The sequence below is a fragment of the Xenia sp. Carnegie-2017 genome, unplaced genomic scaffold (assembly GCF_021976095.1).
Source record: "Xenia sp. Carnegie-2017 unplaced genomic scaffold, XeniaSp_v1 HiC_scaffold_20, whole genome shotgun sequence".
Classification (NCBI taxonomy): Eukaryota; Metazoa; Cnidaria; class Anthozoa; order Malacalcyonacea; family Xeniidae; genus Xenia; species Xenia sp. Carnegie-2017.
In genome coordinates, this window is record NW_025813483.1 from 15,105,727 (window position 1) to 15,123,188 (window position 17,462).

At 34.7% G+C, this 17,462-nt stretch overlaps 2 protein-coding genes and 1 long non-coding RNA gene across 5 annotated transcripts; all 3 read right to left on the bottom strand.

The window, feature by feature from the left end:
• Nucleotides 1-83: 83 nt before the first annotated feature.
• On the bottom strand, nt 84-10,389 carry LOC124443091 (exportin-1-like). Of its 2 annotated transcripts, XM_046993622.1 has the most exons (31): nt 9,903-10,389; nt 9,703-9,804; nt 9,560-9,632; nt 9,395-9,459; nt 9,193-9,237; nt 7,870-7,985; nt 7,689-7,803; nt 7,500-7,619; nt 7,369-7,423; nt 7,032-7,105; nt 6,821-6,952; nt 6,102-6,128; nt 5,828-6,028; nt 5,583-5,721; nt 5,341-5,444; nt 5,154-5,231; nt 4,973-5,073; nt 4,778-4,823; nt 4,684-4,693; nt 4,491-4,570; nt 3,868-3,951; nt 3,736-3,783; nt 3,565-3,651; nt 2,927-3,340; nt 2,195-2,266; nt 1,939-2,014; nt 1,491-1,718; nt 1,050-1,162; nt 874-932; nt 692-788; nt 84-618 (listed from the first exon to the last, which is right to left on the bottom strand). In XM_046993622.1, the coding sequence occupies exons 1-31, from the start codon at nt 10,020-10,022 to the stop codon at nt 472-474; spliced, it is 3,228 nt and encodes a 1,075-aa protein (XP_046849578.1). In that variant the 5' UTR covers nt 10,023-10,389; the 3' UTR covers nt 84-471. The 2 variants fall into 2 exon arrangements, with proteins under 2 accessions (XP_046849578.1, XP_046849577.1); XM_046993621.1 differs by lacking the exon at nt 4,684-4,693 and having other exon boundaries at nt 4,768-4,823.
• Nucleotides 6,212-6,601, bottom strand: LOC124443108. Its single transcript, XR_006947489.1, has 2 exons — nt 6,471-6,601; nt 6,212-6,379 (listed from the first exon to the last, which is right to left on the bottom strand). It is a non-coding gene; the product is annotated as an uncharacterized LOC124443108 (long non-coding RNA).
• A 5,293-nt stretch (nt 10,390-15,682) lies between the features above and the next one.
• Nucleotides 15,683-17,402, bottom strand: LOC124443102. 2 transcript variants are annotated; one of them, XR_006947485.1, is made up of 3 exons: nt 17,313-17,402; nt 16,614-17,198; nt 15,683-16,043 (listed from the first exon to the last, which is right to left on the bottom strand). XR_006947485.1 is itself a non-coding variant. In XM_046993635.1 (3 exons), the coding sequence occupies exons 2-3, from the start codon at nt 16,918-16,920 to the stop codon at nt 15,889-15,891; spliced, it is 375 nt and encodes a 124-aa protein (XP_046849591.1). In that variant the 5' UTR covers nt 16,921-17,198; nt 17,313-17,402; the 3' UTR covers nt 15,683-15,888. The 2 variants fall into 2 exon arrangements, 1 of the variants encoding a protein (XP_046849591.1); XM_046993635.1 differs by having other exon boundaries at nt 15,683-15,956.
• Between the last annotated feature and the right edge of the window lie 60 nt (nt 17,403-17,462).

Here is a 17,462-nt window from a genome sequence, read left to right on the forward strand (position 1 = left end):
CTTCGTTTCTGTCGAACAATACAGCGCATGAAATATATGATCATGTCAAACATAAACTATGATAATATTACGGCATACAAATATAAGAATCGAAAAATTATTTTCATAAATAGATGGAAATAATAGAGATGAAACTTCAATAAACAAAGATAGCGCGCTCTTATAAAGGGCAATTGTCTTTAATGGCCCACATGGTACTTATACTACGTACTATTGGAAAGGGTACTTGTGGATCCATCACTTGATACTTTGTGATCCTAAAATCACATATATAGTCCAAGTTTTCGAAAGGAACAACAATCGATAGTATCATAGTTCTTGTTGCTTCAGTCAACGCAGAGAACAAAACTATCATTCATTCCCCCTCAAGCCGTAAGGTAGACTCAACGTAGTCTCACAACTGAATGAGGAGGAGAAGGATAGATGATGGTGATAAAACATGGACATAAGGGGATGAAAGTAGGATATTAACTAATCCTGCATTTCTTCCGGTATGTCATGGGGATTTATAATACCCGGTACCGTCAACTGAATTTGTCGTTTAACATCCTGTGCCTTCTTCAGTTCAGCTTCGCGTTCCAGTAAAAACAGATCAGAGGTGTCCTCACCGCGGAATTCCTGAAATAATCAATGAAAAAGACCATTCGTAAGCACATTTGCCTCATGTTTTTCTTCTTGATAACAATAATACCTTGATTTGAACTAAGAAGTCTCTCAAATGTTCCTTAAATGCCGGTATGTCCTGATTTAACGTGAAGAAACCTTCCACCAAAATACGTAATTGATCACTAGGATAACACACACAATTATTTTATAAGTTCGCCTACCAGACAGCAACACAAAATAAAAAAAGATATTGATGATAAAACTCACCCGTTTAAATGAGGAAAAGCCTGTTTGAGAAGATTCGACACAAACTGTTGAACGTATTCCTAAAAAGGAAATCATTAGTGGAGATAGATGAGAAGAAAATGTAAAACATTGTAGATTTACAGCAACAAAAGTATAACTAATCCTACTATAGAGTGGTATAAATCATATAAACATACGTGGTTGTTAGAGACACCGGGATGATGTGCAGGATCATAAAGTGGAGCCACAATCTTTCCAGCTTCCAGTAAATGAAACATGTGTGAAAGAATAGTGGCATGATGGTTAAGACCTAAATATCAAAAATATAACAATAGATCAATCATTACAGGCGATCGTTAAGACGAATGACTTGGCCCACTCCTTCTGGCCGATTTCCAAGTAATAACGAATGTAATAGCGATGAATACAGTTATAAAAAGAAAAACTTAGTAGAAAAACAAAATTTATAAAAAAAAAACATTAGGAAACATAATGTCCTCTACAACGAGATCTTTGATTCGAAAATGCGCAAGACTCGGAAACATTCGTATTTTTAAACGCGAATTTCGAACAATTTTAAGTATTTAATGCATATATTTTTTAAATATTTTTCAATATTATTGTGAACCAGACTTTACCTGCAGTATGAGAGGTATCAGTGACAACAGAGAATATATGTTGTAAAATCATTGTATAGTAAGTTTGATAAAAGTTCTGCGATGACGTATCACTTTTCTCGACATTTTTCAACAAAGTATACAAGATTTCTAATCCTGTATCCGCAACATTTCGCATTGTGTGTTTAAAGGCCCAGACAATGGAGTCAAGGACAAGTTTGAATTGTTCTGCAGGTATTTTCAACAAAGCTAAAAGAGAACAATATAAATGTGCTTGAAGATATCTATATGGTCATAAGTAAAAAAGAAATACACAACTATAAAATGTGGCTGAGGTGCAAAACGAGGTTGCGTCATAATAGATGTAAGAGACAATCTAAATTCTAACTTCTATCTCGTTGAAACAACATTCACAATCATATGATCAAAAAATATTTCATATTAAAACTCTTCCCAGACACATTCCTACCTGTAAAACAATGTTCAACAACAGCTTTAAGTAGTAGAAAGAAATTCGTTCGATGTTCGGGCCATTCCTCCATATCCTAAAAAAATTATTGGAAAATTAAAATAATCAAATCATTTTAAAGAATGGCGAGTTTTAAAAATCTTTGTAGTCTTTAGTGAAATGAAGCTCTTGCTTTTTACAGTTGATGACTGCACATACACACAAGGATACATAGCTACATGTAAAAATTTTGATCCATTGTGATCCATCTACGTACCTTGTTTATCATTTCCAACGTACAGCCAAAAAGAGCTTCTAATATTTGCGGTATCTGGTCTGTAACGAAATTCTGAAAGAAAATTGTTATTTAGTTGTATAGATGACGTCTTTTGACTAGTATTTTGGCAAGGAGTTTAAACTCAAAAAACAACAATACAATACGAAAACAAGTGCTGTTTAGATAAATATAATCATTCATAAAAAAATACAACTACAACTGCCGGGAAAATATGCACCAACAACAGAATCCGCTAACGTAAAACAAAGATATGGAGACCCAAACTCGCTAAGGTCCCAGGGTCCCAGAAAACCTTAAAGCGGTCCGGACTCGTTGACAATATTGAACTTATAAGTGATAAATTTAAGTTTAAATAAATAATTAAATGTGTATACTTAGTAATATTATAAAACATAGAATATCAAGAGATCCATCGAAAAATATATGATCAAGTTAAAAGTTTAGCCTTATCACAGCACACTTCATATTTAAATGCGAAAAAGATCCTTTGTGTTCAGTATTCCATTTTTTTCTTTAAAAATATTAGTCAAAGTCCAAATTATACGGCACGAGATTCTTTATTCCAATTCAGCTACTAGGCGCGCAACTAGACGTTTATTACTTCTCAACTTGAGTGTATTTTTCAGAAAAAAATATTCTAAAATTTCTGCTTCTACATCTACAACACACCATTGACGCCGGACCATTAAATGCGCATGGCAGAACTCTTACCCCAAGCTTATTCGTCATCATTGCCATGGTGTTCAATACTTCCGGTTCCCGAGCGGCAGGTAGATTGCGTTGATAATCACCAAGCACAGCCTCCAGTAATGGTGGGATGAAATTATCACACACGAGTTTAGCGTCATTCGACTTACTAACCCATGTCGAGATTAACCGCAATGTCTCCGTTTTCACGCCACGCATCCCCCGTATTAATGGTTGCTTGGTAACCAAAGGTCCATTAGCGGCTACAGCCGATGAAATGTTCTCGCTAAGACATCGATAAACGTTTAACATGTCAAGATAAATACGACCAAGTTGCGTGACGAAAGCATGACCAATAGCCTTGCAACCGTGAACATTTGTCTTTAAAATATTACTAAGTTGTTTTACAGTTTCCATGTTCTTCAAGGTGTCCACATTCTACAGGATAAATACAATTTTAGCATCACGTGTCGATAAACGTGACAGTACACGTGCCAACACACGTGCCAAGGTCTTATGGCTAAATTAGCGCGTGTGGGTAAAACGCGTAACGAAACAACCTTCAAAGCCCAAAAGGTATTTTTCATCGTTTCCGTACTTTCGCTCGCTTCGTTTCAACAGTTCCTGGTTTTACTATGTACCAATGAAAATCCAAGTCCTACCTTTGTCGCATCTTTTATGATAGTGTCCCAAACATGATTCGGTAAAGACATGTATTTCTCAATAAGTCTTTCCTGAACAACTGCGTCCTAATACGGGAAAAAACACACACACAAAACTAAAGTCTATGAAAATAAAACATAAGAAATCTCCTATGAAATGAGTACACATACCAACTGGGAACTTATCATGTAGCCGACAGCTTCATAGAATGTATGAATCTATGTATAAGAAATGTTATTATAGCCAAATATTGTTAAATTTAGAACATTTAATGTTATTGTTGTCACATAATGACAACTAACCTGTTGAGGCTGTAAATCACATATAATGGATTGAATAGTGTTGAGTATTTCCTCAATAAAAGGCATTACTTCACCCACTTGCACCTGAGAGAGAAAGAAAAAACATTTCCATTACAGGAAAAGCAAGAAATTCACCATTTACTCCATAGTTAAACTAACCTACCACCCAGTTGGAAATTATAAAACCTAAATGGTGTCCTCTTACCATCTTCACCTCTTGAGTTCGTCGATGTATAACAATTTCTTTTGTAAAATAACCATTTTTCTATGATCCCAGTTCAAAATCGATAAAAACATATATCAACTTCATGCAAGAATCACTAACCTACCCTAGCAGTACCGTTGGACAAGTAAAGCTACAGTTACTTAAAGTGGTCTTATTCAATAAGATTGGCATTAAAGTGAAATCATTCTTCCTAAAGGAATTTAAGAAGTGTCGTAGTCAGTAATGAAACCAGCGCGCAAATTTACTCTTGCAAAGCAATCTTTTCTCCGATCACTAACTACAAAAACATTTTATTTCTAAAGAAATGAATAATGATATTTTTCTGAATTTCAAAAAGCAAAACTTGCGTGCCGGCTACATCACTGGTCACACTTCTTTACAAGCAGTGTAAAATTACCTGGACAAAATGACGTCGACATTTCTGTGCAATCTTTATGAAAGTGTCACAGGCCATATCTTGAACACCATCATGTGTTTCTGTAGAAATGAAGTATGTAGACGCCTTAAAATGAATCTAATTCAAGACAATACTTCGTCATTGTTTCTCGTAACAATAAACTCAAACATACCGTGCACAAACTCAAACATACCGTGCATAAACTCAAACATACCGTGCATAAACTCAAACATACCGTGCACAAACTCAAACATACCGTGCACAAACTCAAACATACCGTGCATAAACTCAAATAATTTATTTACAACAGTTTTGAGGAACTTCCAATGAGCTCTAGAATGAAAACACAAATGGACATTTTCAAAAATTAGAAAGAATCACTTAAAAATTTCGCAGTACATCCCATGCGAGATTATCTACCAAGTCTCAAACAGAATTAATCGAAAAGGAAACTTCGTCTACATTAAACAACAGGTACGAACCTTAAAAATCGTGGATATTGACCAACTATGTACATTATATTCGACGCGATTATTGCTTTATTATCCTTCCCTCGTTTGATCTCGCACAGTCCAAGTAAATCCTGGGAGGAAGGCAAAAAACTAGCTGATATTCATTTTAAAAAACCCATTATAGTTTATTGCAGTATGTTGCTGTGTATACCTTGATTACAGTAACTAGAAATCTCTTCTCGTCTTCTTCGTGCATGGCGCCACTGATGGAGCCTATGGCCCAGCATAGCTACAAGAAAAAAAATTTATAATGGAAATTAGTTAAATAGTAAACAGCTAAACTTATTGACAGAATCGGTGAAAATATCGAACGAGGTTAATAGTAAATATATATTTACAGTGTTCAAATTTTTCCATGACCATTCAGAACCATCTACTTGTGCCTGTAGTTTCTCAGTCATGTGGACTTCAGTGTCTTGATAGTCCAAGTGAGTAAGATATACTATAAAAAAGGAGAAAAAAAAACTCGATTTTAGATGAAACTTTACAAGCCACAAAAGAGGTAAAATACAAAATTTTCAGGCAGTAAACAAAGGTAGAAAACGAGGCAATAATTTATAAAGAAAATGAGTTACATTACCCAAGGTTTCTCTCATATTCTTATAAAGATTGATGGCATCCGTATCTTTCATAAATTCACGTACGACTTCACCTTGATCGTTCTCGACAACAAGAACTTCCTCCGGTTTTGCCATCCTTGATATCATCGTTATTCGAACCTGATTAAACGAAACATAAAGTTTTGTTTAAAACAGTTTTAAATCATATGTAAAAAGCTAAAAATACTATCAATTTATAAAATGGTCAATGGTTAAACAAGTAGACCTTTGACAACACTTGTAAATAGATCTGCCTTCTTGGAGGCACATTCTGCTGTTGCAATGAGCCAATGAGCAAAGGACTGTGAGACGATGAAAATGGACTTTCTCGGTACAAATCTCCAGCTAAATTATTCCAATATTCAAGACATATCTTGAATATTTCAATTTCTTCTACTTCTGATATCAAGACTAAGTAATGGAGAGACTAAATAACAAAGACAGAAGAAATGTGAAAAAAAACCATAGAAAACATAAAGTACATAGCATATATACTATACCTCTAACAATGTTGTATGAAGATCAACCTGAAATAGAAGTACATCTTGCATTAGTGTTGACACCCATTATTTCCCAGAAAGGAAGTAGAAACTTTAACTCTCATTATTTCCCAGACAGTGTACAAGGAAGATTGTTCCTTTAACTCTCCAGAGTGTACAGAGGAACATTGATCCTATATCTCTACAGAGGAACATTACTCCTATACCTCTCGACAGTGTACAGAGGTACATTGTTCCTGTAACTCTCCAGAGTGTACAGAGGAACATTGCTCCTATATCTCTCCAGAGTGTACAGAGGAACATTGCTCCTATATCTCTGTACAGAGGAACATTGCTCCTAGAGTGTACAGAGGAACATTGCTCCTATACCTCTCCAGAGTGTACAGAGGAACATTGCTCCTATACCTCTCCAGAGTGTACAGAGGAACATTGCTCCTATACCTCTCCAGAGTGTACAGAAGAACATTGCTCCTATACCTTTCAAAGTGTACAGAGGAACATTGTTCCTATACCTCTCCAGAGTGTACAGAGGAACATTGCTCCAATACCTCCCAAGAGTGTACAGAGGAGTAACACTTCTTTGGACAACATATGTAAAAGGCAAGCAACCATTCCTTGCACTTCCCCCTGCCCAACCCAAAAAAAACTTCTAAATCAATTCCAACCCAAATCTCTTTGATAAATAACATCATATAAAATTAGGTTATTCTGTTTAATACCTTTGCCTCTACAAGTTGCCCATGTTCCTTTAAAAAACTGCAGAGAAATAAACTTAAATTTTGGATGAATTTCTGCTCGTCATCTCGACCATTTGTGTATGCCTCTTTGATATTTGTCGACAATGGCAACATCTAAATTACAACCAGCAAATAAGAATTTTGTGGTTATGTCAGTTGTCACCCAATACAATATAAAGCCCAGTTTAAATACCTGCTTCAATTGAGTCATTGTCAGTGTATATAGTTGTAAAAACTGATCATCATATTGTGAATGAATAATAGCAGCTAAGAAGAACCAAAAATTCATAAAGATCATATTCAAATGGAAACATTAACAGATATCTTAGAGGTTTCAAAATCTAAATAATCAAAAGTTGACAAACAAAGGCAAGAAATTATTTGGCTGTAACTGACAGTCTTTTTATCCCTTTGTAATGTTTCTTTGGACGAGAAGAAAAGTAATGCGTGCAAGAAAGTAAAATGGCAGGCCAAATTCAACTTATTGTCAGATTCTTTTGAAGCCCTAAATGTTTACGAGCAAAACTTACCAATCTCTGTCAGACATTTCAAAGTTACATTTCGAAACATTGGAACATTAAGGAACTACAATAAATATTTGAAAGTTGACCAAGTGGACAAAAGCATTAAATGGTGAATTTAAAGTTTAAAAAAGGAATACCTTGTATATCATAGTTGTTATGAGTTTGGTTTCAAATATATAGCCTAGTGGAATCCAGTTTAGAAATTTTAGTAGTGTTTGCAAGGTTGCTTCAACCAAAGGTACATTCTGAGAATTTTCCTAAAGTAAGAAATTGGATGTAATATGGATGAAACAAGTGAAAAAGTATTTAATGCAAGCTCCCATTACCATTACAAACTGACAAAGTGTAAAAATCTGTGAGAATTCACTGCACATTGAGTCCTTGAGATGTTTAGCTTTTGTCTGAGTAATTTGACCACTTGAGAAATCAAAAACCTCTTCGCTGCAGAAAAAATATCATTTTTTCAATCAAAAACAAAAGTTTTAAAAACAACACACATCACTTTACCTTAAAAGTTTTAGTATTTTCATATTATTTTCACAAATAGTTTCATTCGCTTTACTGGCACCAACAATATCGCTGATAAAAGTTGGCCAATTTTTTGGCCATTCATGCTTTAAGATCTAAATGAAAAAAAGTTGTGAAAATTCATGTAGTTTTTACAACAAGGATTGATAATAATACATTTCATTGGAACAAGACTAGCACAATTGTTAGTCATTATAAGTTAAACATCAAACTAAACAGTTATATATCTTTACACAATGAACAACTAATAATTATGATATCTAAGGTAAAGACATAAGGTATCACATGATCATAAATGTTTCCCCTGGACAATATTGATATTCAGATTATTGCCTTGCTTAAGTTGTAAAGATATCTTAAATGTACAATTGCAAGCAAGCAAACAATGTATAACTTTAAAGCTGTCTTTATACCAAAACTGACAATGTCTACTCAATTAATAACTAATAGAATAGTAAGTTGAAGGATAGATTTCAAAAGGGTAGAATGTGGCATAAGTCAAAATGTATTGTAGCATCTGCTATTTTGATACTTATTTCAATTTTTATTATGTTACCATTCTTTGGAAATTCATAATCAAAATCATTGTTTTGTAGATATTTTTAATGTAGGGACAATTAATAGACTGGGTATGTATATCATAACTAGAATAAATGATGTGAAAAAAAAACATCAATTGTACAATAGTTCTAATGAAGGATGTGATAACAAAATAGTATAAAACAGTATTTAGCGCATGATTCAACCTATGACATTATCATGTCGAAAATGAAATTTCGTGAGATATATTTTGTTCACGTAAAAAGTTAAACTGCACATTTTTTCAAGTAATTTGAGCCCTGGATAACCATAGTTAAGAATATCATAAAGCACTTTATACACAACATGTTTAAAATTTGACTAACTATACGATGACTACAACAGTTGTGAGTACATAATTATTAACTACATCATGTCATGGTTTTAAAGAAAATTTAACAATGTTATGTTTAAATTTACACAACAAAAATTCTGTATCATCATTCAAATAGTGTCCAGACAAATTTTTGTTATGTCTGAGCTTCACAAAATTATCATCTGCACCTGTCACTTTTGTTTAAACTATTTTTAATTTTTTTTCCTATTGTTGACTTCTATCAAAGAAAAATATCTGACTAAAGGGAAGATAGAGAGGAGTCCACATTGGACATTAAATCCAGTATAATGTGGATGTATTTTATTTATTATGATGACAACTACTGAGCAATGTGAATTCAGCAATAAAAATTCTACTTAGAATCTGTTTAATTAATTGCCTCTCACCTCAACCAAAATCATGTTCAATTTTCCAACATAAGACTTGTCTTTCTATAAAATAAACAGTGAATGACATAACAGTGACTTTTCATCTATCTTTAACAAATGCAGAGCATTCAAGCCTATTTCCAAAACCTAAGAGGAAAATCTTTTAGTAGTCATAGAAATATATATTAATATATTTATATATCACAAAACAAAAAGATACCTCAATTTGGTTGTCAGCTGTCATGGAGTTCTTTATGACCAATCCAACAATGTATTTCTTTATCCCTAAGAAAAAAATGGCAGTAAGCATTTGAGTATTTAGTACGGAAGTTGATAAAATTTACAGCATACTTTTATATGGGGATAATCGTTGTTGTGACCTTACCCTCACATTGCTCTCTAGGTAAAATCTTCCATCGAGTTTTAATCACGACTTCCAAGACTTGCAGAGCGAAAAACTACGTGCAAATAAAAGAATGCAGTTAAAGTCCATAGCAAAGCAATGAAATACTGTTATTCAATAATAACCTTGGTTTGTAAACTTTTCGAATATTCAAGTATGCTGTCAACTCTTGTCCATGCATCTGGATGCTGTTTTAGCTGTGTGAGTACTTGATTTGCCGCTTTTTGCTGGAACATAAGATAGCAGTTTCCTCAGACCATTTATGAACAACTTATTGACGACAAATCATTTTACAGCTAACAGTATAGCAAGAAAAATCTCATACCTCTGCGCCGTCGCTGCTGTAGAAACAGAACACAACATTGTCAAGAAGGTTTATGTCAAGTTTTTGACTAAAATCCAGCAAAGAAGACGCTTGTTCGATACTAGTCATTGCAACAGGCATTGATGACGATTTAGTTTCGTTAAAGACAAGTTTTTAAGAGTGTATATTCAGTGAGAACGTTATCCACCATAACAAAACTCTTCCAACGTCTCAAGGTTAGGATTGAGGTTGATCCAGTTCATACCGCTTTCGCCCGGTTCTCCGGTCAAACCAGTTTTCCCAGACACCGCTTCACGCGTTGGCACGAAAATCTTCACCTATTTTAAAGATGAAACAGGGATGTATTTCGTGTTAATGTGGACCTTTTAGCCAGATTAAGAAACTATGCTATTCATTATAGCCAAAATGCGCGTACAGATCTTTGGCATGGATTCAAACTTGCCGCTGTCTCAGCAGTCGGTTTATTTCAAGAGAATCAAGACTTCCTGATTCAAAACTATATTCTCTCAACATACATGCACGGGATTTCCCCAAATGTGATATAGGAAGTATTGGGACTGGTAGGGAGCAATTAGGAAGAAGCAAATCCCTCAGTTAAATTATTTAGTCATAAGTCATTCACGTAGTTTTTTTCTGAAATCTCCAAAGCCAAAACTGAAGTGTGCCCTATTTCATCACTAAAGTGTTGTGCTTTTGGACCCTTCCTTAAATGAGGCGGTGTCATATTGATCCATAACCGTTAATTGGTCATTGGACACACCTTTTGAAAAATTTGCAAAGGAATCGTTCTACGAAATCCTTCTCAGTGGCATAATTGTATAAAAGGAATTCTTCCTAATTTCATTCTGCTCATAGCATTAATAATTTCTTTCTCCCTTTCCTTGGTGGAATATATTTTTCCGTACAATATAAAATATAAGTCAGCGACAGGAAACTCGGCTTACTTGAACACAGTAGGAAAAAGAAAACCAATTGACGATATTTTGCATTGACATTCTTACGACCCGTAATGCTTCTCTTGCAAATTTCATTTTTACAATATGAGAACTGCAGTATATGAAACTCCAATGATTTTAAAAATGAAATAAATGCAAATATGAATGCTTCATTGGAACATGGAGAACACAATCCTGTACGTTTACTGACTACCTACGTTTTGATTAACACAACTGACAATGAAGAGAGAACAACAGTTGTCAAATAAATATTATCTTTTATTAAACTTTTTCTGTGTCATTCGATTTACAAATCATTGTGAAAAATTGATAAGCCAATATCTACACATTTATCATGTACACTGCCGGATACGAAAAACCAGTTTGCTGGAAACGTATTCCCCATGCCCAATGCCAGTGTACTTCTAAACATCTACATGGAGGTTAATGTAGAGATCTTGGACTTCATCCCACAACCGCTGTTTTCATTTAAGTATGGCAGGACCATGTCTTTTTAGATTTTAGCTTCTGAATGGTGAATCGTCATTATTCGAGTTGATTTCACTAATAATTGACGCCATGTGTGTGGACCTGATAAAAATACACAAGCAAAACACATCCAACCATTCCAGAGACAACCAATTTTCTTTATCTCAACCTTCTCGCACTCCTTCGGAGATTAATCCGTCTAATGAGCTATCGTAATCTGAGAGAGCCACCACAGCAGCTTTAGAAAGCGATCCAATTGGAGCAATGGACCATGAATAGCTACAGTTTCTGTTTTCAGTTCGGCAATGCAAGTCTGGAAAAAAACGCAAGCTCGCCTTCCTTATAATTAAATATTTATATTACCAAAATTCCCTGGCCAACCTTTGCTTCTTCCATCTCAATTTCTACAAGAGTGCATGTCAAATACAAAAAAAGCAACAAAATAACACATCGTCACTTCCCTTACGTCTTCGCTTCTTATCACCTAGTCACAGAATGGTTGACAATAAACACGTTACCTCAACTTCTAAGCACTTGTGAGTTATTTATTGATTCCTCGCCTCGATCTGCAAGTGTGTTAACACTCCTAAAATACCACTCACCATTTCCTTGATTGGCGTCTTCTTACCTAAAATCCATCCCCTATTCTACACATTAATCTCATACATTTCACATTACCTCGTTACCAAAGCACGAGCAAGACAACGCATGCCTTTGCACCCATTATCTCTTGCCAAGTTCTCTTGCCACCAAGACCAGAGAATAACTCACCACACCACATGACAAGTTACTTTACAACGCTAGGAAAGTTACACGTCTGAAGTTGCAAGAACATTCACAAAGAACACTCCTCTTTTCATGTTAATTAGATCATTAATTAATCGAAAATCATGGAATGGTAAAAAGATCCGCGTTGACCCAAATGATCACACGTTTTATTAAGCAAGTTTACCTCTTCATTCTTCAAATTGATGTCATCCCCACCTTTCTAATTCAATGCTACACTCAATCGTGACATAATATAAAGTAATGAAATCTTGCTTGAGAAAAGTACGATCTACAATCAAATCTTCATAAACTTCCCTCAATAAAGTACTTGGTTAAGGTCTTTATCTTTTTCATCTCAAAACGCAGAATTGCAGACGTCCGACGTATTTTCTCAGACGTCTTAGTTTCAGGATTTGATGCGAACAACTGACGTCAGACGTATTTCCAAGAACGTCAAAATTCTAGGACTTGTTGCAACCAAAGTCATCTCCCGAGACCCAACATCTACTTCAACCATCAAGGATAAGGAACACCGCGCCTGCAAAAGATGTGGACAACCCACCCAAGCAATTTCATTTACATACCACGCATGAGTTACTTTTGGCATAACTTCCCAAAATATAACCATCGATACGCCAATTTGTATTGGTTCGGAAAGAGAATAGTGCCCGCAAAATGCCACTTGAACGCCCGTGAGCCTCAGACCTTAATTTTCGCCATATACGTAGACCACAGGGACAAGACACCAGAGATCAATGAAGTGAAAACTGCATACGCAACAGACCTGGAACCTTTCTTGCAGTATTCAGGTATATCTATCTGGACATATTAAAGCCAACAAGCTACACAACAAAATTCAAATAACTCATACCTACTTCATGATTTTTAAGCTTCTTTAATAGCCACCATTTGATATTATAGAAAAGTGACAATACATTTGAGACTTTAATTCAGAGTAGTCTTCAGCCTTTCAAATACTTCCTTCCTCCACCATTCAGAGTAGTCTTCAGCCTTTAGTCTTTCAAATACTTCCTTCCTCCACCTATCTAGTCTCCACACATATGACAAGATAAAGCAGAAATTTAACAAACAAGCACAAGACCTTTTTATCACCTTACTTCACCAACCACATCCACCAAAGTTCACCTATTTTCAAAGTGAAAGCTTACTGTTACTATCTTTCTAAACTTACAAATGTTTAAGTCACATCTTCAGATCTTCCTATCTTTTGCAAGAAATGAGTAAAAACCAAAGGGACGAAAACACCATATCTTATACCAGTGAAAAGTTATATATAAAACGTCCAGGTAACTTGATGTTCCAATACACAAGATGGAGCAAGAAGTTTTCATCAAACACAGGAACAACAACATAAAAACTTGATGGGAAGTTTCGTCACTACCATAACCTTCCAAGAGAATTCAATAACCAGGACTTGTTACATAACCAGGATTTGATGCAAGTATTCAACCAGGCCTGCTTGAGTTGTTTGTTTCTTTTTGAATATAGAAGCTTTATGCTTGCTCTATCTTAAAATGCATTTTATTATAGCATGTGTGAGACAAAAGACACAGGTACATTCACACAACAAACATTTGTAGAGCATGATAAACTGCCTAAGTGACTGTACTCCTTCCCTCTAGTTTTTAACACTTTACCATTGCTAAGTAGAGCAAGAAGGGTTGCAACACAGACACCAACTGCAATCTATTTACATAAGGTACAATGAGCATCCTGGAAAGAACACAGAAAGAATTACACATGGGCAACAAGTTTACACTAATGTAAATGAAGACAGGACCTTACTTGTCATTACAAGTTTTATTGCAAATCACCAGTCACAAAAGAAGTTTAATCTAGGAATAATGAGAAACCCAAACACAAAAGAACAATTGCTAAATCCTAGTAATACCTATTCATCCTTTCAATTAGCCACATGATACAACTCAGAACTTCTCTGACCATTTAAATTCTTTTAAGATGTATACTTGGTAATGTAATTCCCTCACATCTTCTAAAATAACAGTAATGTCAACTTATCACCCCCACCCCTTTACATTTACATACAGGTGTCATGACAACATTAACTGCACTTTATTTCTGATCATTTGCTAACTGTGGCACCATTACAATTAAATCGATTTACACATTCTGACATATTGATGCAATCAGCAATATTAACAATGATATCATTTAAATTCTCAGCTCTCTCACCTTTTCATTAGTTGATGCACACAAAACTTCAATGGCACTCACAATTGTTTTACCATAATTAATGTACATTACAGACACAACTCTCATAAAAATATTTTTACCTACACAGACACTAAATCATTGTTTCCCTGCAAAATATATATTCAAAAGAATGCACTATCACCATACAAAACACAATTATTGGATCATACCAAACACCATGTACTTCCAAGCAAATATTCTCAAGATTCAATGCATTCATACATTCACATCAAACTTTTGCTGCAAGCTTCACAGGTTTCACATCTTTTCAGATAAAATTTCACATTTTTTGGATAGACAATAGTGAATATTTTTTAGCAAGCTTTCCTTCCTAAATGAGAACTCAAGCATTGCCCTTCCCTTTAACTCAAAGAGAATACACAAACATGACAATGAAATTTTGCTTATGTTGATATAATGTATCATACCAGATGTCATATAATTTCATTCAATTCTGTTGCACAGGCAGAACTTTCATGACACTAATACATTTTCTGATGTATTTCCAAATGGATTTGAAAGACATTACTGGATGTTTATGCAGTACTCTCAACAAGCCATTTCTTCCTAAATCAAAACAAGCATTTTCCTCCCAAAATACAAAAAGCATGCACAATTACTCCATTCATCTTCATACTAATAGTTAACAAGTATCAAAGTGAATTGATAACATACCAAACATGTGGCATAACCCAAGGATACTCATGTCATAAACCTTAAAATGGATAGTTCACACACAAACAAACAAACACACCATGTCCACATCATATTGCAATAAACAAATGGATTTAAGTAACAAATAACTTTATTCATCCAAGAGATCTTTCAAAATGAGTGGATGTAATAATCCTACACAAGAAACAAATTCAGGGTTTGGAGTGAGGAACTTAACAGAAGAAAAATTCTGTTGACTTACAATGACATTAACCGAAATACCGTACCATAACCCTGCTTACACATATTACCACAAATGCTTCAAATGGCAATTGAGTCATTTCAATGCTATGCAAATGCAATTATGTAAGTTATCAAAGCACATACATAGAATATTGCAACAAGAAATTAATGCTAGAAGTGTGTTGTATGAATTGTTTGCCCTGGTTTTAATGTTCTCTCCTGTCTTTAGGAAATCTCCGTTGTGAAGTTATCACCAATCATGTAAGACAGAAACATTCCCATGCACCCATCCCATTATGAGTATCACTACAGAAATAGGAAAAACATTGTTTAACCAACAAATCTGGTCTGAAGTCATAAAGATCAAATTGAACCGAAACAATAGTGAAGTCTGTGGCACAAAGGCAAGAAGACTCTGCAGAAGCCATTGGTTGATAAAATGATTCCATTCATGTCTTTTGCCATAAGAACTTTACTTCCTAAAAAGATTTCATTAAATGAAATTTTTTTTGATTCCTTGCTTTCATTTTAACGATCATACCTCACCATATTGCTAATTATTTCATTACAACATTAAACTATAGAAGCCTATCAATTCTACTGCCAGCAACGAAATTCAAGGCTAAAACTAACATACATACCATGTGTATGATCAATGAGGATCACATTAACTCACACATCCCAACTCCCAATGGGATCCACCACTTACATGATGCCAATATGAAGGCACCTGTATGAGAAATCAAAATGTCTTGAAGATAGTCAAAAAGCTAAATATTCACTTGGGATATTATTCTGACAAGCTTCTTTGGAAAACCTGTAATTTAATATGTTATACTGTAAGACAAAAAAGCAAGCACCATTTAAAGTAATCTTGGGGTGAGGTCCATGCACAGCAACCACATAACTTGAGTGGTTTAACCAAGCAACTTCAGAGAAATGAAATGAACATGATCACCTTTAATTCAACATGAAAAATATATTAAAAATTTATTAATTTTATCTAAAACATTTGTCTCTAAAATGAGTCGTTCATGTAAAATAAATACATTCACACTGCACAATACTTTCGTGGTAATGGGGGAACCATTCACAAAATGAATAATCACACACGGATATCATTTCGCACATCAACATGTTCCTTCCTAAAAATATAACGCATCAAACTTTTCTACCAAAGAAATAGGCCGTTTAAACATTTCTGCTCTGCAATTAACCAAATATGAAGGGCTTTTTTCTTCCTTAGAGGAATGAACATCATCACTCCTACTTTGCCCAAATGTTTCCTTAAAGCTAGGCAATACACAACAATTTGATTTATTTAATTCCTCTTGTCTCTGTTTGATCTTTTTGGTGTTACTAAGTTCAGAGAGGAAAGAATTAATACCTAGTAAATTATCGATCTCTTCGTTGTCTTGCTTATCTGACATTAACCAACCGTTGGGACCTCTTTGCCATTCATACTTCTCTACAAATTTTCTTTTCTTCGTTCTCCGCCTCGAACGTTCAATAATTTCATCGTTTAGTCTCTGAACTGTTTGTTGAAGCAAAGCTTCTCTGTACATGTCTGGCCGACGTCGCTTCACCGCGCGTTTCTTGTTTATAGCCGACTCTAAGAATAACATCATGTCCGTCTCAGATAAATGCTCATCAGGAGTTCGTTTGATTTGACTCTGACACATTTTACGCTTCATATATATATCAAATAAAAAGATCTTCGCTTTGTTTAATATCCCACGCCGCGTCAAGATGTCGTCGTTGTCGAGTCACGTTTGAGCTGAATTTACGATTATTTTTAGTTCCACTTGCGCTGAGTGACTTAAAGAAATACTGTAGTAATCTAGAAAAGAAAATGATGCTTTCTTGAAGGCTGAAAGTGATTTGATCCAATTGCTACGAATCAACAGAGTTAAAAGCCAACGAAACCAATCTGATTCCCGTCTTGTCTTCAATAGGCAGCTCCAATAACTTCCTAACAAATACAGAAAAGATTACACCTTTTCAAAAGTTTAAGAAAAAGGTCAAACCTTATTCATCATAAATATAAATTCAACTTAAAATAAGTGTAAAAAGATTCTACACATACACGTATTCTTTCGTTTACAAGCAACAACAACAATCGCCACCCACCAATTCCACACGTCTACACAATGGCTATGACGCACATTAATTGCAAACAGTCGAACTTGACGTACAAGATAAACAGGTTGGTTTCAAAAATTAACCAATCGCAAAC